General features: G+C 46.0%; 1 protein-coding gene across 2 annotated transcripts in view; it reads right to left on the minus strand.

Moving 5' to 3' along the window:
- Nucleotides 1–12457, minus strand: part of LOC138491837 (anosmin-1-like) — a 550452-nt gene extending 537995 nt beyond the window's left edge. Inside the window, exon 1 of one of the 2 annotated variants that reach the window (XM_069618627.1) lies at nucleotides 12120–12457. In XM_069618627.1, the coding sequence (XP_069474728.1) occupies nucleotides 12120–12311 (192 nt within the window). In that variant the 5' untranslated portion in view covers nucleotides 12312–12457. Of the gene's footprint in view, nucleotides 1–9425; nucleotides 9544–12119 lie in introns of those variants that run through there. The other variant, XM_069618628.1, reaches the window with a different exon arrangement.
- Between the last annotated feature and the right edge of the window lie 9975 nt (nucleotides 12458–22432).

A 22432-nucleotide genomic window follows, 5' to 3' on the forward strand; every position in this document is an offset into this window, starting at 1 on the left:
GCGTTCTGTCCCCCTGGTCCTAGTACATTTACGACCCCTTGCTCCCTTGGTGCTGAAACCAAATAACCGTGAACAGTTAAGACTGATTGCTTTACAGACTACCCTCCTGTCAGTATCCAGTGTGCATCCCTTTCCTTCGTGAAACTGTCTGTCCTCTGTGCTCCTTTACAGGATGGGTTGTATTTTGTAGAGAGCTAGAACTGTCTGTTGTAATAATAATAAAGTCAATATTTTTATACAACCTTGACTGGACAGTCCCTTTTATCATTGGGTAATAATTGTATTTTCTCTGTGTTGCAGCTAACCAACGATCAACGACCTTGCAGAGATAAGCCTGCCGTTCCGTCCACGTTACCAAAATTGGACAAGGAGGTTTATAAGTTACTTGTATTTCCAATCTGTTCAGATCCATTCTGCTGTACTAGAGGTGTGGGGCTGATTGAGGGTTTAGAAACCGATATTCATCCATGGACCACTTGTGCCCCAGAAGTTTATTCTCCACTCCACCCAAAAGTACACTTATGCCAACTCGTCACCAAAGGCTGCCAAGAATGGACCTGTGTGCGGCCCGGTGAACTCACCTCTACCTAATTATGAATGGCCTCGAAGCGAGTGACTTGCTCCAGGTAGAATATGTTTTGAGGGTGAATGATCTTGGACAATTCAGTCACCCAGACTACAGAAAGTGCCTCACAAGCAATCGCTGCCCACACACAGCTTCTCCTTCTCAACTCCAACACAAAATGATCCTCTTCTATCTTTTGTGCCACAACCGGCTCGGTCAGGAAGTGCCAATGGGCGATAGTCACTCCCTCACTTGCTCACACACTCACTCACTTCATTACACATGCAATCAGTGCGACTACATTACTTTTTCATCTGACATTGTCACAGGCACAATCTCAAGTGTTATTTCATTCTTTTAAGGAAGTGTCACTTTAAACTGGCAGACAGGCCTCTCTCAAGTATGGTCGGTAATCACTGGGCACGTGCAAAGACGCCACAGATTGGAAGGCAACTAGTCGGGGTTGTCTTTTTCTTTGGTCACCATGCGTTTGCTGGCTTAACATTGTAGAAGACGAAAAGGAATATGATCTTGTTTTACTTTTCATTAGAAAGGCGGGAGTTTGAATCATAACGATTATCAAGAGACTCACAGATACAAATGTGTTTTGAACTCCAAGAGAGACGTTTAATTGATTTATACAATAATATTCAAAGGATCTATCGCCATCACACTAGAAGATTCTAGTGAATAAGGAGTATCTCAAGAGTACCCCAGATCACAACCCCTACAGATTTAAAGGTCTATATTGAGACCATGGATGAACCTTCAGAAGGACGAATAACCCTCCTTGGAAATCTTTCTTAAGACTGCGACCACTCACGGGGCGAGTTCTCCAGAATTCGTGTAGTATTTATTATGAAGACGGGACGATCAATTCAGATCACTCATGAAGTTAAAGTGACAGATTCAAATCCTCCTGAAGAATGTTCCTCATGAAACATGTGGAGAGAGCAAGATCTATCTATGTGTTTGTATTAGATCATTACATGTATCATTTCTGAAACAACCACAGTTGAATGGAATACCGACTAAATCCTGAGGTGTATATATGGAAATAGGTGTAATCTAACTACAGGATCTTTAGTCACTAGCACTTTATTTTGTATACATTTTTGTATGTAATGTTGAATATATGTGATGTATATGAATTTCTTATATTTAATTATGTTTTTTTTTAATTTGTGATTTTGAATAAACTAAAATAATGTCTTAATGATTGAATAGTCTGGATGAACTGTTGACATACCTTTTCTACCTTTCTTTTGATTCTAGTTCTACCTACTCCCAATATAAAGGTAGGGAGAACACTATTTTTATAGTGTGATTTGAGCTTTCCTATAATTATAAGTAGCGCTTTAATCAGCGCCGCGTGGTTGTGTAAAAATGGCACAGGTGCGCTACCCAAATCCAAAGTCACTTACCAAACATGTCTCCAAAATGGTTATTAACAGCACTTTTGCCCCTGACTTATTGGAGGAAAATATTCACTGCGATTATTTATGATGCTGCTGTCTGATGGGAAAAATGCAGATGCTGCTTGCTTGGGGTAACTGGGGGTTCAAGGGCCATGCCAGCAGCTGCTCTAGTTTTGAAATTGGTGCTCTAGTGGCCACTAAGGAAGCAGAAAGAGCCAAATGTTTTGCACGCTTGCAACTGTTTTGTATTGTTTGACTGGTAAAAAATATGTTTTGGCCACTTGAGGGATGATCCGAAGGGCATCTCCCAATAGTCCAGGATGCAAAATGAAGAACCAGGGAACACGCAGAAACTGGCTCAGCAGTCTTGACGCTCGTATAAGAAAAGAAATCCTTGTGCGGAAAACTTACCATTTTCTCATGTTAGGGCTGTCGGCAGTGTCAGAGGGGATGTTTTACAGCCTGTACTGGTCAGCTTAAAATATAGGGCATTCCCCTTACAGCTCACAGTTGATCGGATCCAGTGGAGGGATTTGTTCAAAGCATGTATTGATCAGTTTCCAGTGGAGGGCGTGCTTCGAAGCCTGTTTTGGCCAGTTTCCCATTGAAGGCAATTATTTAAGCTACATGGGCAGCATCCAGTGGAGGGTATTCTTCAAAGTCATATTGGTCAGTTTACAAATGTGGACATTCTTTGAAGCCTGTATTGGTCAGTTTTCAATAGAGGGGACTCTTTGAATATTAAATGTGTCAGTTTCAAGGGGATGGTATCAGTTTGTTAATCTTGCACCGGGCAACTTTTAACGTTGTTTGGGTCCTTTTCCAGGGGAGTGTATGCTTTAAAATCATTCTGGTCACCTTTCATCTCATAATCATGTAGCCTCTAGTGGATGGGATCCTCAAAGCCCATTTTGGGCAGCTTCCGTTCGAGAGTATGGGTCAGATTCTAGTGGAAGGCGTGTTGCTCATATTTCGGGGAGAGTATGCTTTAAAGGGTCATATTGGTCAGCTTCCAGTGGAGGGCATGAATTGCAGCTTTTTTTGGTCATATCCTTGGGAGAGGATGCGTTCCGTTCAAGGCCATCTTTCTCAGTTTCCCGATAAGGATGCACTTTAACGCCATACTGGTTAGCTTGTAGTGGAGAGTGTGCAGTAAAGCTGCATCGGTCATACTCCAGGGAGCGTGTGCTTTAAAGATCATATTGGTCAGCTTCCAGTGGAATGTACTCATTGAAGCTTGCATTGCACAGCTTCCAGCGCAGGCTATGCTTTAAAGTCCTATTGGTTATCTTATAGTGGATTTTATCTTTACAGCTCGTAGTTGAGCAACTTCTGGCGGACGGTCTTTAAAGCCCATTTTGGTCAGCTTCCATTCGAGAGTGTCCATCACAGCTTGTATTGATCAGCTTCCATTCTAGGGTGTCCATCAGAGCTTGTATTGGTCAGCTTCCTTTCGGGCATGCCCATCAGTGCTTGTATTGGTCAGCTTCCATTCGAGAGTGTCCATCACAGCTTGTATTGATCAGCTTCCATTCGAGAGTGTCCATCACAGCTTGTATTGATCAGCTTCCATTCGAGAGTGTCCATCACAGCTTGTATTGGTCAGCTTCTATTCGAGAGTGTCCATCACAGCTTGTATTGATCAGCTTCCATTCTAGGGTGTCCATCACAGCTTGTATTGATCAGCTTCCATTTGAAAGTGCACATCACAGTTTGTATTGGTCAGCTTCCATTCGAGAGTGTCCATCACAGCTTGTATTGATCAGGTTCCAATCTAGGGTGTCCATCAGAGCTTGTATTGGTCAGCTTTCATTCGAGAGCACCCATTAAAGCTTGTATTGGTCAGCTTCCATTGGTCAGCTTCCATTCGAGAGTCTCCATCAGAGCTTGTATTGGTCAGCTTCCATTCGAACACGTCCATCGGAGCGTGTATTGGTCAGCTTCCATTCGAGAGCGTCCATCAGAGCTTGTATTGGTCAGTTTTCATTCGAGAGCACCCATTAGAGCTTGTATTGATCATCTTCCATTTGGGAGCGTCCATCAGAGCTTGTATTGGTCAGCTTCCTTTCGGGCATGCCCATCAGTGCTTGTATTGGTCAGCTTCCATTCAAGAGCGTCCATCAGAGCTTGTATTGGTCAGCTTTCATTCGAGAGCACCCATTAAAGCTTGTATTGGTCAGCTTCCATTGGTCAGCTTCCATTCGAGAGTCTCCATCAGAGCTTGTATTGGTCAGCTTCCATTCGAACACGTCCATCGGAGCGTGTATTGGTCAGCTTCCATTCGAGAGCGTCCATCAGAGCTTGTATTGGTCAGTTTTCATTCGAGAGCACCCATTAGAGCTTGTATTGATCATCTTCCATTTGGGAGCGTCCATCAGAGCTTGTATTGGTCAGCTTCCTTTCGGGCATGCCCATCAGTGCTTGTATTGGTCAGCTTCCATTCAAGAGCGTCCATCAGAGCTTGTATTGGTCAGCTTTCATTCGAGAGCTCCCATTAAAGCTTGTATTCGTCAGCTTCCATTGGTCAGCTTCCATTCGAGAGTCTCCATCAGAGCTTGTATTGGTCAGCTTCCATTCGAACACGTCCATCGGAGCGTGTATTGGTCAGCTTCCATTCAAGAGCGTCCATCAGAGCTTGTATTGGTCAGTTTTCATTCGAGAGCAACCATTAGAGCTTGTATTGATCATCTTCCATTTGGGAGCGTCCATCAGAGCTTGTATTGGTCAGCTTCCTTTCGGGCATGCCCATCAGTGCTTGTATTGGTCAGCTTCCATTCAAGAGCGTCCATCAGAGCTTGTATTGGTCAGCTTTCATTCGAGAGCACCCATTAAAGCTTGTATTGGTCAGTTTCCATTGGTCAGCTTCCATTCGAGAGTCTCCATCAGAGCTTGTATTGGTCAGCTTCCATTTGAACACGTCCATCGGAGCGTGTATTGGTCAGCTTCCTTTCGAGAGCGTCCATCAGAGCTTGTATTGGTCAGTTTTCATTCGAGAGCACCCATTAGAGCTTGTATTGATCATCTTCCATTTGGGAGCGTCCATCAGAGCTTGTATTGGTCAGCTTCCTTTCGGGCATGCCCATCAGTGCTTGTATTGGTCAGCTTCCATTCAAGAGCATCCATCAGAGCTTGTATTGGTCAGCTTTCATTCGAGAGCACCCATTAAAGCTTGTATTGGTCAGCTTCCATTGGTCAGCTTCCATTCGAGAGTCTCCATCAGAGCTTGTATTGGTCAGCTTCCATTCGAACACGTCCATCGGAACGTGTATTGGTCAGCTTCCATTCGAGAGCATCCATCAGAGCTTGTATTGGTCAGTTTTCATTCGAGAGCACCCATTAGAGCTTGTATTGATCATCTTCCATTTGGGAGCGTCCATCAGAGCTTGTATTGGTCAGCTTCCTTTCGGGCATGCCCATCAGTGCTTGTATTGGTCAGCTTCCATTCAAGAGCGTCCATCAGAGCTTGTATTGGTCAGCTTTCATTCAAGAGCACCCATTAAAGCTTGTATTGGTCAGCTTCCATTGGTCAGCTTCCATTCGAGAGTCTCCATCAGAGCTTGTATTGGTCAGCTTCCATTCGAACACGTCCATCGGAGCGTGTATTGGTCAGCTTCCATTTGAGAGCGTCCATCAGAGCTTGTATTGGTCAGTTTTCATTCGAGAGCACCCATGAGAGCTTGTATTGGTCAGCTTCCTTTCGGGCATGCCCATCAGTGCTTGTATTGGTCAGCTTCCATTCAAGAGCGTCCATCAGAGCTTGTATTGGCCAGCTTTCATTCGAGAGCACCCATTAAAGCTTGTATTGGTCAGCTTCCATTGGTCAGCTTCCATTCGAGAGTCTCCATCAGAGCTTGTATTGGTCAGCTTCCATTCGAACACGTCCATCGGAGCGTGTATTGGTCAGCTTCCATTCGAGAGCGTCCATCAGAGCTTGTATTGGTCAGTTTTCATTCGAAAGCACCCATTAGAGCTTGTATTGATCATCTTCCATTTGGGAGCGTCCATCAGAGCTTCTATTGGTCAGCTTCCTTTCGGGCATGCCCATCAGTGCTTGTATTGGTCAGCTTCCATTCAAGAGCGTCCATCAGAGCTTGTATTGGTCAGCTTCCTTTCGGGCATGCCCATCAGTGCTTGTATTGGTCAGCTTCCATTCAAGAGCGTCCATCAGAGCTTGTATTGGTCAGCTTTCATTCGAGAGCACCCATTAAAGCTTGTATTGGTCAGCTTCCATTGGTCAGCTTCCATTCGAGAGTCTCCATCAGAGCTTGTATTGGTCAGCTTCCATTCGAACACGTCCATCGGAGCGTGTATTGGTCAGCTTCCATTCTAGAGCGTCCATCAGAGCTTGTATTGGTCAGTTTTCATTCAAGAGCACCCATTAGAGCTTGTATTGATCATCTTCCATTTGGGAGCGTCCATCAGAGCTTGTATTGGTCAGCTTCCTTTCGGGCATGCCCATCAGTGCTTGTATTGGTCAGCTTCCATTCAAGAGCGTCCATCAGAGCTTCTATTGGTCAGCTTTCATTCGAGAGCACCCATTAAAGCTTGTATTGGTCAGCTTCCATTGGTCAGCTTCCATTCGAGAGTCTCCATCAGAGCTTGTATTGGTCAGCTTCCATTCGAACACGTCCATCGGAGCGTGTATTGGTCAGCTTCCATTCGAGAGCATCCATCAGAGCTTGTATTGGTCAGTTTTCATTCGAGAGCACCCATTAGAGCTTGTATTGATCATCTTCCATTTGGGAGCGTCCATCAGAGCTTGTATTGGTCAGCTTCCTTTCGGGCATGCCCATCAGTGCTTGTATTGGTCAGCTTCCATTCAAGAGCGTCCATCAGAGCTTGTATTGGTCAGCTTTCATTCGAGAGCACCCATTAAAGCTTGTATTGGTCAGCTTCCATTTGAGAGTCTCCATCAGAGCTTGTATTGGTCAGCTTCCATTCGAACACGTCCATCGGAGCGTGTATTGGTCAGCTTCCATTCGAGAGCGTCCATCAGAGCTTGTATTGGTCAGTTTTCATTCGAGAGCACCCATTAGAGCTTGTATTGATCATCTTCCATTTGGGAGCGTCCATCAGATCTTGTATTGGTCAGCTTCCTTTCGGGCATGCCCATCAGTGCTTGTATTGGTCAGCTTCCATTCAAGAGCGTCCATGGAGCTTGTATTGGTCAGCTTTCATTCGAGAGCACCCATTAAAGCTTGTATTGGTCAGCTTCCATTGGTCAGCTTCTATTCGAGAGTCTCCATCAGTGCTTGTATTGGTCAGCTTCCATTCGAACACGTCCATCGGAGCGTGTATTGGTCAGCTTCCATTCGAGAGCGTCCATCAGAGCTTGTATTGGTCAGCTTCCATTCGAGAGCGTCCATCAGAGCTTGTATTGGTCAGTTTTCATTCGAGAGCGTCCATCAGAGCTTATATTGTTCAGCTTCCATTTGGGAGCGTCCATTAGAGCTTGTATTGGTCATTTTCCAGTACACTCCATCATGGGAGCTGGAGCCAGACTCCAGGCAGAGATTGGTGGGTGGAGGTGGGTGTATTTATGCTCCATAACATATATATAAACTGTATGGGGATCGCTATTGCCGCTTCTGAAAGGGCATATGAAAGATTCGGGTGTTGGCGCCAGTGGGGATGCTTGGAGGTGTCCAGTGTGAGGAAGCTATGCCCATCTCATCTTGGCAATTCTGAAAAACTTGGTACGGGCTGAAAAACTGAAAGGTAGACTGACATTGCCAAGCAAGACTGGCCCAGGCTATGGTATTTTGCGGCACGGGAATCCTAAAAATAAGAATTGCTGGTCTATACTTGCCTAGAAGTTGGGGCTGAGATAGTCTAAATGAATGCTGCATAAAAGTCATTGAGAAACTATAATTGGGCCCTTGCCAGGGGAATCTAATTAAGTTCCGTGCTCTTGTGTTCTAATGGTATTTTAATGAGTAGTTCCATTTTCCTTTTTTAACCCGACCAATGCAATTCTTTGGATGTAAGAGTGGTTCTATGTTCATGCAGCAACGGCAGTGTTTTTTTCGATGGGTGTTTTGTCGAAATTCTTTTTTCGAAAAAAACTCCTCAAAAAGATGTATTTTATTTTTTGGGTGGTTACCTCCCAACCCCGCCGACCCTACTAATGTTACACTATTCCCTACCCGCACCCCTTACGTACCCTTACCGACAACCCCTGTATTTTTCGATAAGCTTTTTCGAGAAAATATTTCTGCAAAATCCCATTAAAAAAACACTGTTGATGAATGACCATCGTACCGTAAGACTATTTTTCACGCGGGTGCCTGGCTGTTCACCCCACCTGTCCTTTCAAAGTGTTGGCTTTTTGTTCTTTTTTTTATACGGGTAGAAGTTGGCCAATGAATACATTTGAATTTGATTGAAGCCTTTATTCACCGCTGTATCACTGGTTATTTTGGAAATGGCATGCATGGGAGCCATGCAGACTCGTCAGGTGTGTTATTACTGCGGGTCCATGTCCATCTCAAAGGAAGCACAGGCACTTTCATTGAAGAAGCTGCAAATTCATAATGTAAAACTCTTTACTGTGGAGCCTCTCATACTGTCTGCTTTACTAATGGACAATTATTCTTATGATTACTATAAGTATTATTGTTGATTGCCAGTATTAACGATAAAGTATGCTACTACTCCTACCAACAATATTAGTCACCAAAGAATGATACAGTAATCATTATTTACACACTCTGAAGCAATTCTCATGGCTCGTGGTGTGTTCATAATTCAGCAATAAATTAATAAATATGCATAACAATGATAATAATCCTCGTAACATCAGTTAGACCCGTCGGACTTGACTTTTGTGTGCCTAACCAGTGTCACAGAATCATTTCTAGTTATAATTCGGTAAGTAAAACATACACATACATACAGGTATCTAATACTGGTCTATACCACACCAGTTATCAGGCCGAGGCTGGTGCAGGGAAATACATATAGGGCCCGAAAGAGCACAGAAACCTTGCAATGGCCGCACACCGAAAACGTCACTGCGTGAGTTTGCGCACAGTGGTGTTCTGCGCGCTCTGCGTATTTATGGAATTGTTCACGCAAAGTAACCGTATACGCAAGTCACAGCCGGAACGCCCCGGACACACCGCCATGCAAATTAAAAACAGCTATAAACTGCCCCCTCTGCGTACTCCCTGGGCTTGAATACATGCACCGTCAAAACAGTGCGTGGGGTCCCCTGAAAGCAGGCCTGCATCTCTGGGTTCCTCCGCGTGGTCCCCCATAACTGTTACTGGCCCCCCGAAACATGCATACAATTTATCGTAACTCAGGTAAAACTCAGAAAATCAGAGGGCAAACCCCCATAAACCTTTCCTGCATCCTGCTACACTGCGTACATACACCCCTAAGTTAGAGCGGAAACCCTGCTGCATGCACACACTCCTAAATTCGACACCCAATCTTACCTCTGCACAGTGAATCCTATGCGCAAGTGTCTGCACGCCTGCCTTCTGGTGGCGAATAGTATGAGGGCTTTGCATTGCCATTTCCCTGCCGGAAGGTTGCGTGGTCGGGTCCCTGAATACGTATTGTTCTGTGCATTATTGGGCGTGCGATGGACTGCCTGAGTGCCATCCCTCGTAACGCCCACTTTTTTGAATGTTCTTCCCCATTTTCTGTGTTCCGCCCCATTGCCCGCCCTCTGCACAAGCCACTCCCATGCTCTGCGGTGTGTCTCGCGCAAGGCACTCGGCTGCTCGCAGGGGCGTCCCGAGTCAACGCGAAATCCAAGGGAAATCCTGCGCTTTTGATTCCATGAATTGACGAACGGGATTACGCATGCAGTTTGTCACACGAGTTCCCTATTTTTCCATGCAATTAATTCCATGAATCTGGCTCATAGTATTGCCCCCAACACGCCCGTGGATACAGACCTGGATCAGAAGTAGTAAGCACGAAGGGTCGATGTTGGTGGCCCTCCCCTCTGTTTCCTGACTTGCACTCCAATGACTACTTTTTCCAGATGTGTGCCCCCTCGCTCCCAGTTCTTCACCTTACCTCTCCCCACCTCGCTGCCTGCTACTACCCTCCCACTCAGCCCCATTTTTTTTGCGCTAATGTTAATACTAGTTCATCCTCTGCACTTAATAGTACTTTGGTAAGGTGATGTTCTCAAGCAAACCCTGTAAAGTGTGGACGCCTGAATGGGGTAAAGTGGTTTTACCACTTCCCAAGTCAATTCCCGGAAGTAGCGTCATGGGAGAGCCATGGCCTATGCTTTCCAACACAGCTGAGTCAATGCGGAGACTGTGTAAAACAGGACAATGCAGAGTGTCGGAGGGAGGGAGGTCGCTAGACTGGGGACTGGTCAATCGGGCTGACAAACATGCATATCACCCATCCAACAGGATGCGAGAATGATTCCATCACCAGGGAAATACATAACAGTCATAAATGTAATTTATACATCGACAGTAGTTAATCACATAAAAAACGAACTGCTGAATTGTATGGCTTCTGAGGGGAATTAACTTCCAGTATGTATTACCCAACCACCGCTTACCATGGCACTGGACGTGCGTACCCCTTGAGTTCCTGAGCCCCGCGGAAGAGCTAAGCATGAGACACGAGCCCCGAGGAAGACCTAAAATTGAAACACGTGTAGGCTCAACATTCAGAGGATGCAAAATGCATTGTCTTAACACCTAGAGGATGCAATAGTGCATTACAAATACATTTTCTTAGCAAATTGTTACTGTTGCCTGATGTATAATGAATGTTAATCACTACTTTATTTTGCAAGCAGAGCCGTTGTCTTGCGCGTTTCGAGAGGTCACAGCAGATCAGTGTGTATTTCTAATCCTTAGGGAAGGCGCTGTCAGGAGCCAAAACCATTCTTAGAACTGACCAGTGGTTGTGATGAGACGTCGGAGAAGCGTCTCGAGCACATGGTTTCACTGAGACATGGCATCTAACACTTCCAGCAGCGGAGCTCGCGCATAGATTGAGGTTGTTTTCTCTGTGCTTGTTTGCATTTTAGGACGCTCGGCGCCCTAGAGGCACCGTATGAGGGAAATGCAGCACGGAACACGGAAGGCGTGCAGCACAGGAAAGAGAGCTACAGTCTGGCCAACACTTGCCAAGGAAAGACGTAGGGCGCGGAGGCTTGCTGGAGCTCCCGACTACAAAAATGACCATTTAAGAATAACCATGTTTGGTGTCAATGAAGAGGTGTGTGTTCTAGTAGCCACATTGCTGCCCCTGAAAAAAATCTGTCGTCTTGGGTTTTAATCCCAGCTTCGGCACTTTCCCATTGTTGTGTGATTCTAGGCAAGTCACCTAAATTGCGAATATGTGAAATGGAGAAAGCATGCAATATTATTCACCACCCATCCATCCATCCAAAGCCCCCCCCCACCCCGCCCCCCCGCACACACACACACACACACACACACACACACACACACACACACACACACACACGCCGCACGCATTCGTCACCCACAAAAACTCACCAGATCCATGCACCCAAGCCGCGCACACCCACACAAACTCACCCTGCATCAAAGCCATGCACAACCACACCGTGCACCCATCTACACAGTCCGAGTTTATCCACCAACACAATCTCACTAACTTTCGAGGTGCCTCCGTTGCTGCACTGTATCAAAACATGACAACTCCTGCTGTTTTGTAATGCTCGCAAGTGGCCCGAGTCCCTCAGTTCATTGCGCTGCAGGTGAAAACACTGCATAAATGTTCAGCTCATTCTCGTGTCACTTTCCCCCCTGCATCCCCGGAAGATGACCCTGCTGTGTATGATATGACAGGTTATTTATAACGCGCTTAATACCCGGGGGTATCTAAGCGCGGACGCGGGGAATCGGACCTGTGGAGCTCTGGTGTCAGCTTGCTTCCAAGGCGAGCACGTTGCCCCTGAGCTATCTTCCCGAGACTAGCGAGTCAACCCTGCCCCATCAACCTTCTGGGCGAACGTGCCCTGTAATCTCAAGTGATAGCCTGCACCTGCAGGAGCGACAGCAAAACCTGCAGCATGGGCTGTCCAACATATAGCGCTCAGATGCAACGTTCAGTCAATATACAGTAGCAAGCGAGCACAGAGGAAATCCGTACAAGACACACAGCTGTCCGCCTGTTACCTGGATGTTCGCGAATGCCCCGGAGAGCTGGGCCATGTGCAGCGCCAGGCAGCGGGAGGTGCACCTGGCCCCGGAGACCTGCTGGGCCAGCTCTGCCCCAGCCCCATCGTCTCTGTCCCTCCGCCGGGAAGCGTCCGCCGGCAGCATCCCGAGCCAAAGCAAGAGCCCCGCCGCCCATAGCTTCAGATCCATCGGAGAGCCGACCCCCAGAAGAGCAGCGCGAAGCCGGGGAACGGTGATGTGCAGCGCCTGTCACACTCTGGCGGTGCACTCTAAACACACCCAGGTCCCAGCAGCGTGCAGCGGAATGGCCAGTGTGTGTGTGGTGCAGTGCAGCCCGGGCTCCCTGCTGCAGCGACCCTCCCCTCCAAGTCCTCCTCCCTGTCCCACCCACCCAGCCCAGGTGCTCCGCGTGCAGGGGGCCCGCGGGAGCAGCCCAGTTCCGGTATACACACCGCTGTGACAAGCCTTCACACACGTGTTCCGTAATTCACTTTTCAAAGTCGATACTTGTCAGAGTAATTGACGAGATTATTCACCCAGAGCGATATCCGCGCAAGGTGCTTACAATTGAACAGGTCTCTTTATTTATGCACGATTGCCAGTGCGTTTTGGACATTTAAATTCATATGGAAGGGGATTTGAAATGAAAAATGCATACTGAGTGGGGGGGGGGGGGGGTGCGGGGGGTTGGAGAAATGGGCACTTTCTTTACTTTCTATGATTATTAAACAATACATCTCTGCAAATGGAAAACCATACAGCAAGAACTATTGGCAATCCCAACCAGCCAGCCTTTTCATAGGTGGGAAACTCTACATACCGGAGCGCCTGGGGCGAGATTATAGAAAATTTGAACCAGTGCAAGTGCAAAATTGCACGGTATTAGCACTAGGGCAAAATGTGCCCTGGTGAAAGAATGCACTGAACATGTGTCTCTTTTGCACTAGGTCAATTTTTGCCTTCGTGCTCATACCATGCGAAACTGCATTTCTCATATTGGAAAGTAATATGTCCGAGTGTTTTTAGAAAAAGGGCAAACTTTGCCCTAGTACTAATACCATGCAACTTTGCAACATTTCTGTACTCTGGCACCAGATGTCACCAATAGACCCATGAGATGCGGAATCAGGAGGCGTAACTTCCAACACATGCTGAATTTCAAGGGTTTTCTTCCGTTGAACTATCTCTTTAACATCGAGCAACTTCATTTATTTAACTGAATTTCAAAGATGTTGTTGCGTTAAGCCTTTTCAGCTTAAAGGCCCTATTCCCAGTAAAAGTGAGCATTGATCCCGCAAAGTTCCTGTGTTGAAAATGAGCTTGCATGGCCCTACGTGCAAAGTTTTGAATGCGCTGTCTGCGTATTCATGGAAAGCAACTCGGCACACAAAGAAAACCGAGATGTGAGAGGAATGCCCACAAAACGTCCCCACGCAAACCAAAACCATAGCCGTAGACCAACCTTTGCGCAAACCTCCGCTTCTACCTCTGAACCACTATCCAGCACCCCATCGACACTGCACATGGCACCCTGTAATTCAAGGCGGCAACCTTGCAAAACTGTGCAAGGTCCTCCATAAGGAAAGGCTGCTCCCCAGTTAAACTGTGTGAGGTACCCCGTAAGTAACGGCTACACTCCTGTGAATCTGTGCGAGGTCCCTGTAAGTAAAGCCTGCACCCTGCAAAACTCTGTGATCCCCCCCGTAAGTAACGGTTGCACCCCTGCGATACTGTGAACTGACCCCCCCCACTCCCAAGGCACCCAAACTGCTGGCATATACCCCTACTGCACAGTAGCCCCCTCAAGCCCAAGCACCACCCGCTAGCCTCCCTCAACTCAACACTACCTCCAGGCAGCCCCTCAAGTCCTGACCCCACCCACCAGCCCCACTCACCTCCAACACTTCCCCCAGGTAGCCCTGACACCATTCCCCAGCCCCCTCACCTCTGACACTACCCAGCCTGGCCCTGCCATATTACACCCCTACCAGTCAAATGTTGACCAACAACTTACCTCAACTCCACTGGCCTGACTCCAACATGAAGCATACTGGCCAAATATCCTACCCTAGCCTTAACAACGGGGGCCACTTCTGCAGAGTCCATGTCCATAGCTCATCACAGGACTCCCTGGTACATCACACTGAGTTGCACAGCAACAGGACACCAGCATGTAGGACCAGCTACACTGTGAATGCACCATGAACCTGTGACATAGCAAAGTAATGCAATGTAATGTTACATATCATTGTTCCCATGCGCCAGTGCAATGGCCTCAAAGCACTGTAGATGAATGACCATGGAAAACACAAGTCCAAGACATCACTGATAGGAGAGAGTCACATGTAATGTGTGTGTATGTGTGTGTGTGTGTGTGTGTGTGTGCATGTAAACATCAAAGAATGAAGGGAGGCAGGTCTGAAGGGGTAGTTGTCAAAGCTCCTGCAAGTAATACAAGTGGAAGAGGCATGCGTTTGGGTGATGTGAAGGCTGTCTGAGAGTGTGTGAGCCATGGAGATGGATGATGTGTACAGCCAGACCTAAAAAGCTTTAATGTGAAGATGTAGTCTTTGAGTGGCAGATGTGCAGCATGACATGAGAGTGGCTTCTGGGTGATAGCTGATGTGTGGAGGTGGGTGGCTATGCATTGGGAAGGATACACCTACCGAATAATGGCTGCACAAGTGATGAGTGTATCCCACACATCCACAGTGAGACCCCAACCCATGTGACAGTCACAGTGCAAATGCATTTCAAAAGCCAAATTCAGCACATGAACAAAGAGACAGCAACAAGTGTGTGATCAAGAAACGTAAATCTGTGTTCTAAATATGTACACTACAACAAACAGCTATTTGTAAGGGGGAAATGTCCAAGGATCAAAAATTAACAAAAGTCAAAAAAGAAAATCCACACGAAGAACTATAAACACAGGCAGCAGGCTCTATTGTCTCTCATTACGTCCTCCGGGGCAGAGTCACATTCCTTGTCCTCCACATGGAGGTAGGCCTCTGTTCTTGCATGGATGTCTTGCAGGGCCCCTAACATCCTTCTCTGCATCCTTGGAACCCTCCTTCAGAATGGCAGCCTGCCTCAAAGTATGTCACTCCATGACCTCTGCCCTAGCCCTAGCAATCCTCGCCTCCCTAGCCTGCTGCCTCTCTGCCATCAGTTGCCTTTGAAACTCCATCTGGATGCACACCATATCGCAAAGTGTCTCCTCTGTTCCTCCTGCCAAATGTCACAACTGTCCTGCCTTACTTGCCTCCTCAATGACGAATGGCCCTGCGAGGATCGCCTCTGGACTGTAACAATATCTATTGAGGACTACTATTAACAAAGAAGGACCTTCTCCCCTCCCCCTGTTAATGCGCCACACCGAATACTGTTATTTCTGTAATAGTGAGTTTGCTTTGCCCTGTCTGAAAACACATAATATCACCAAGGCTCCCTGTGCCACACATAAGCCAATAACCAGGCCAGGGTATTGAGATAATAGATATATTTTATTTATTTGATGTTATGAAACACCACTTTATCCATGGCACAACACAATAATCTTCTCTCAACAAAAATAAATCACACAGGTGAGTTGAAAATAACACAAATCACAATTCTTTACTTTCTAGAAAGTTGACTTCAAGAAATAATTAGCACTGGTCAGTGAACACAATTTACAAATGTGCTGTGCAATTTCGATTTTCCTCCATGCTTAAAAGGCTAGCAGTTTGGTTTTTCAGATTTGGACAAATGCATATGGCAATTATGATTTCACCCACACTTTTGGTTTAAAATAAATACAGGGGGATTTAGCAGTTTGTTTTTAGATCCCCCCTACTTTGGTCTGGGTTGGCGAAGTCTGACTAAAAAAATAGGATGATTGAAGTATTCGGGTTTTCAGACGCTCCTCCAATGAAAGGACTGTGTTGGGGGAAGTTGGACAAAAAGATTGGACTGATGTCAGAACAAAGACACCCCTCTTCCATACAGAAATTGGGTTAATAGGACACAAAGGATTGCCCAATTAAATTATAGCCTATAGTTTTTCAGCACACACGGGGAAGTGAGATTTGTTAATTTAGAATTGTAACAAAAATCACCCCGTAGTGTTCTGTCAAAGGGAATTAATTCAATTAATATATTTACTTAAATAGGATCTACTGTTACGCTCACTTGGTATCCACGAGAGCGCCACACGATACTGGATGGAGGTCTAAGCGCTATCCTGGACCCCTCTCTGCTTGGTTATGTGTCAGACGTTGGGTAGCGCCTATAACAGGAGAATGCAGGGTTAATATACTGGTTCTGTGATGGGTGGACTCCCACATCCCTCTGGTCCAAATCCCCTCCCTTGGGGTTATTGCTCACCTTAGGTTTTTGTGCGTTGAACTCTCAGTCCTGCGTCTCTGTGCAGGGGCGTGTGGTTGGTGCGGGCGTTCCGTGGACCTAGTTGCTTCACTGGTCCGTGTGCCCTTATGTCGGGTCCAGACTGGCTGTACTCTGACTCTGCTTGCTGTCTTCCAGGTGAGTTATAATGTCTTTTCTGTCTTTATTCTGTCTCTTTCTTTCCCTCCGTTTTCTCCGTCTTCTCTGCGTCTTGCTCTGCTATGCTATTCCCTAACAATGTCTCTCGGAGTTGCTGCGCCGATGGCGAAGACCACAGTGAGTTATTGATGAGCGGAGCGCTGTGCTGTTTATCTGTGTTAATTGCTAACCTGTGTTCTCTTCTCTTTGTGCAGGTTGCGGTGATGTTCCAGAGTGATGAGCGATTGAAGCGATGCTTGCCCAGGTAAGTGCTTTGTTAATGCTGACCTTGTTCCTTCTCCCTTGCAGGTTGTGGTGAAACCCGGAGATGTGCGAGGTAAGAGAAGCACAGGGTGCTGCTAGGACTCGCTGCTTGCTCAGGTAAGAATTGTTATTAAGGCTGTCCTTGTTTCTTTACCTTTGCAGTTTGCGGCAAACTCCGGAGATGGGCGAGGTAAGCGAAGCACAGGATGGATTCAAGACCGGTTACTTCACAGTGCTAATGCTGCTCTTGTTCTTCCAGGTTATTAATGGAATCCGGATCTAGGGCTTCAGGATCGGGCCGCCGGAGAAGCAGATGAGCAGGAGCTGGATATGGTGAGCCTTACGCTGCAGGAGTTCAGATTAACGCGAAGCGTGTTCTGCTGTGCGGGTGTGGTTTAAATAGCCCAGGTAAAGTACTTCCAGGCCAAGTAGTTCCAGGCCACCAAGCCACATCCAAAACACTAGACTGCATGGCTTGGTTCTAAAGAACTGAGCTGTGTAATAGGCCTCCATGTTGGATTAAGGTCCAAACTGGTATTGCTTTCTTCCTGATAATGAGCCTGGTGCCAAAGGTGCCAGGACTGACTCCATGTATGTTTCTGATGCAGTTTTAAGGCCCTTGGGGCCAGTGTGAAGGGCTTTAGCCCCACTGCTGCCAGGGTGATGTTATACCTGAGGGGGCCAGGGGCATGGATCGTGACAGCACTCCCCCCTAAGGCCCCTCTCAAGGTATTTCCTCCATCTGGCCCTGGTTTGGTCAGATGGTTCCGATGAAATCGTCTTACCAGGCGTGGTACATGAACATGCTCGCTAGGCTCCCATGTTCTGTCCTGAGGGCCGTATTCATTCCAGTCCACTAAGTAATATAACTTGGACCTGGTGAGTTTAGAATCTAGGATGTCCTTGACTTCAAATTCGGGTTTTCTGTTAACCAGTACCGGATTTGGTGGTGTTTTGACCCGAGTTCTAGGCTGAACAGGTTTTAAGAGTGATACATGGAATATGGGATGGATCTGCATATTTGGTGGTAAAGCTAGTTTTACTGCCACATGATTTATAATAGCCTTGATGGTATAGGGCCCTAGATATCTGGGACGAAATATTTGATTTCCTCTTATGGGCACGTGCTGAGATGCCAACCAGACTCCATCTCCGACTTGGTAGTCTGGGGCTTTCTCTTCGATGTTGATCAGAGAATCTTTTCTGTCTTTCTTTGGCTTGGATCAAGTGTTCGTCTGCCTTTTTGAAGGCTTGAGTGATGGTCGTATGTAAAGTCTTCACCGGGGGCATTTCCAAGGCCATGGGAGTATCTAATTTGGAAGTACATGGGTGCCTTCCATATACAATATAGAATGGACTCTGTCCTGTACTGGTGTGTAGCGAGTTGTTGTAGGCATATTCGGCTATCCACAGCACATCCTTCCAGCTTTCTTCCACTTGATGTAACATGCAACATAAGTATTTCTCTAGTGTCTGATTTGTTCGCTCCATTTCGCCATCAGTTTGGGGATGGTGACTAGTGGACAGATGAATATCGATTTGGGCAATTGCACAACTCTTCCTCCAGAAGTTAGACACAAACTGACTCCCTCGGTCAGAAATCAGGACAGAGGGGAAACCATGTAATCGTACGATTTGCTCTAAAAACTCCTTTGCCAGACTGGATGCGTTTGGTAGACCCTTAAGCGGAATGAATGGGCCATTTTAGAGAATAGGTCAACAACCACTAGGATAGTGTTGAACCCTTGACAGGGAGGCAGATCTGTGATGAAATCGAGGGAGAGTGTGTGCCAAGGTGCAGGTGGAATTTCCAGGGGTTGAAGAAGGCCTGCAGGTCTTTGTTTCTGGGATTTATTCTGTGCACAAATGCCACATGACAGAATAAACTGCGTAATGTTCTTTCGCCAGGTCGGCCACCAATAATTTCTTTTCACCTTGGCTATGGTCTTGGCAATTCCTGCATGTCCTTCTATCAGGGGGTCGTGATAACCAGAAATGACTTCTTTGTAGGGCCTTATTTGGTAGATATAAACGCCCTCTGAAATATGGGAATTGGTTCTTTGTTGTGTAATGTTCACCTTGAGTGGTCCAGTCTTGTAGAGTCTCAGTGTTCATTAGGAGCCGAATTTCCTTTTGGAGTTCGTCCAGAGATAATTTTATTGTAAGTCCTAGTAGTTTGTCACCTGGAATAATGGCCACCGGGTCTAGGGTTGAATATGCATTCTTATCAATACCCATGCGGGATAGGGTGTCGGCTTTCCGTTCTGTACTCCAGGTCGGTACGTGATTATGTAATCATATTCTGCGAAGAATAAAGCCCATCGGAGTTGACGGGATGATTGAGCCTTTTTCCGTCTTGAGGTATTGTAGGTTGCGATGGTCAGTAATTACTGTGATGGTATGTCTGGCGCCTAGGAGGTAATCCCGCCAAGCCTTAAAGGCTGCTTTGATTGCTAGGAGTTCCTTGTCTGTCATTGCATAGTTAAGTTCAGTTGTAGTACATTTTTGCGACCAAAAGGCCACGGGATGTAACTGGCCTGTTTCGGGATCCCTTTTGGGAAAGAACAGCTGTTGGGTGTCATGACCCACGTTTGGACTATTATGCTGCAACACTTGGTGCTGTGGGCTTAGGAAATCCAAGAGGGCAGAAAAGCCCACATTTGGGCCAGAATCCTGGAGAACCGTGCAGTTTTGGCACACACCAACATGTTCCCCTGACCTGCCACCCACCAGCCACTAAAATCTAAATGTTTAAAATAAATGAGTGACCTACTGTTGAGTGTCACATAGTTTTCAACTGTTAAATGGCATAGTTTTGAACTTAGAATCAGCGTTCTAGCTGCATGTGTAAAAATTGCAAGTTTGGTTTGAATGTAGAAAACTGGGAACTAAAGTGACATTAAGCTAAAGCCTGGCTTGAAGAGAGTGAATTCTGCCCGGCAACTACCCCCGACAGGAGTCAAAACTTGCTCAGCCACTCTTCCCAGGCCTGGCTGCATTCTGCTGCCCCCACCAAAAGGAGATGACACCTCCCTGATTGAATCAGGGGAGGAGCACCTGGGGACTACAGGAAACTAAACAAAGCACTGTCCTTGGCCCAGCCAAATGTTAAATTAGGGGGGTCGTAAATGGCTTCCTCTTGGAAGGAAACGGGGAGGGGCACTGCATCTGTGAGCAAGCTGAGCTTGGGGAAGTGGATAAACCAGAAATTCCACCATGTGCTTTGGAAAACCACACCCCTTTGGGGCCAGAGCATAATTTTAAAAAGATGGATAATTCATAGTGCGGACTTGTAAAAATTATATAAATAACATCATCATTCTTGGGAGTTTTCTGTGCACATTTTAAGAGGTGTTAGGACTCAGTGGTATGTTCTTGGGGATAGTAGCGGAAAAAAGGTTGTTACTCCAAATGTATGCATGTTAAAAATCTGACACTTTATCATCTGAAACCCATATCCCTGGTGCACATTTGTGTAAAATCTGAAAAGGTTTAGAAGTCGTTAATCTGGATGAAAAGCGCAGAATTCTGTCATAAGTGGACACGACATCTTACAAAGACAGGGATCGGATGGTTTGGTGCTACAGAAAATATGTTAACTGGACACATAATATTAGAAAAATGGTACATAGATAAATATGTATTTGGATCAGAAATAAATTTGTGTGCAATTTGAAAAGGGGAGGGTCCTCTGACCATAAACCTACCTCATCACTTTGACTCACAACCCAGTTCCCCCAATCAAGGGAGAGAGGAGGAACTGGCCAATGATAAGTTGAGAGGGGCAGGCTAAGTCCTGCCTACGCACACACCCATTTTCTAAAGACATAAAAAGAGCCACTGGAACCCAGGCAGGGACATTCAATTTCCATTTCCTTGCGGAGCACGCTGACAGACGATTTCACATCCAGAGATCCGGACGGACTCCAGCAAGACAGAGACCAGAACTTAGAACTCTGACTCCAGAACTCAAAGCAAAGGCCTAACCCACAAGCTGAAGGGGGCCTCTCTTCAGCAGGCCTCCAAATCATTTGCAAACTATTCAACAGCCGGGCGAGCTGTTTGAATCCTTTGCCAAGAACTTTTGCCAGAACCGGTAGCAGACCCAGAAGGCAGAATTATCCAGAGAGACCAGAGATCCAGAGAGACCAGACCCAGACCAGATCGCTGAGAGCTGACCCAAATCGCTGTGCGCAGAACCAGTACCCAGTGGCGAGAGAACCGGAGCCAATCCTGACCTGATCCGTGACGAAGTCGCATTCCTGTCCAAAATATAGTGTGAGTACTCAGCCAGAACTGTGCAAAACCAATCTCTTAGTTTAAGTTTAAAATAATCTAATTCAAACTATTTTAACCTATTGAGAACTGCATCATAGAAATCGTGTCCCTTCTTTAGATTCAAAGCTGCAAAACTGTCATCTGTCATTCTGAAACTTTAAAATTTCATTTCTGAAAAACTACCTTCACAAAATCGTCCGTATCTCTTGAACCGTTTGTGATAGAAGCGTGATGTAACTTTTATTTTGAAGCTGAGATTCTAAGCTTTCTAACAGGCTCTAAACCGACTATTTATACTTCCTCCGTAATTGCGCTCGACGCACGCAATTAAATTGCCGCGATTTGACATTTTGCTTCATTTCAGCCACGTGTAAAAATATTCGTCTTTTGCTTCCATTACGGAATTCCGTTTTCAACCTGGTAACCATCCCTGAATCATTGATAGGGCTGGCCTGAACTGATTTAAAGTATCTCTCACTCACCCTGAACCTCTAGAGGGAAATACAATCATTTTAGCATATTTTTCCCTTCTTTGCATACCACCTTTAAAGTACTTTGCCTGTGTTTAAAATCATCCTTGTTTCTCTAAGCTTGCTAGGGGGGAACTGAATTTGTATTGTACTGTGATTGTATTCCTGAGAACTGTGTGCTCTCTCTTCCATCTTCTATTGCATAAGGGGGGGGTGAGTTGCCAAAAGAGGAAAAGTGATTCTATTACCTTTTGCTGAAATCATATCAAGTTTATTCCTGTGTTGCTTCTTTTCCACCTTGCCTTTTCTTGTACCATATAAAGCATTCTCAGCTACCTTATCCTCTATACTACTCCTAAGTAATTAAACCACTGTGCTAGTATAACATCATCCATTGTTGATCACTGTCATATGTCTAAGTGTGATATCAAATATTAATTTATTATAAAGGTGTGATATATATCTATTGTTTAATTTTTCAAATAAACCTTTTAAATTGCAAAACAAACCTACTTCTTGGCTCAGTGGGGTCAGGGGGATTCAAAGAGAGGGGCATTATACAAGGGTTCATCATCCAGATTATAACTTGCCATAAAAATATATAAATAAGGGCTTCCTTTGGGCATCCCAGACAAGGCACTGACTTAGTGGGATTGCTTGATTGGAGTCATTTAACAGAGTGGGGGCTCGTAGCCGGGGATTCTGGATTAGATCTATCACTTGTGCAGATTAATACAGTGTGCCAGCTGACAGGATACATATCCGGTTAGATCA

Source organism: Ambystoma mexicanum, chromosome 10, assembly GCF_040938575.1.
Source record: "Ambystoma mexicanum isolate Mex_15411 chromosome 10, UKY_AmexF1_1, whole genome shotgun sequence".
In the NCBI taxonomy this organism is placed as follows: Eukaryota; Metazoa; Chordata; class Amphibia; order Caudata; family Ambystomatidae; genus Ambystoma; species Ambystoma mexicanum.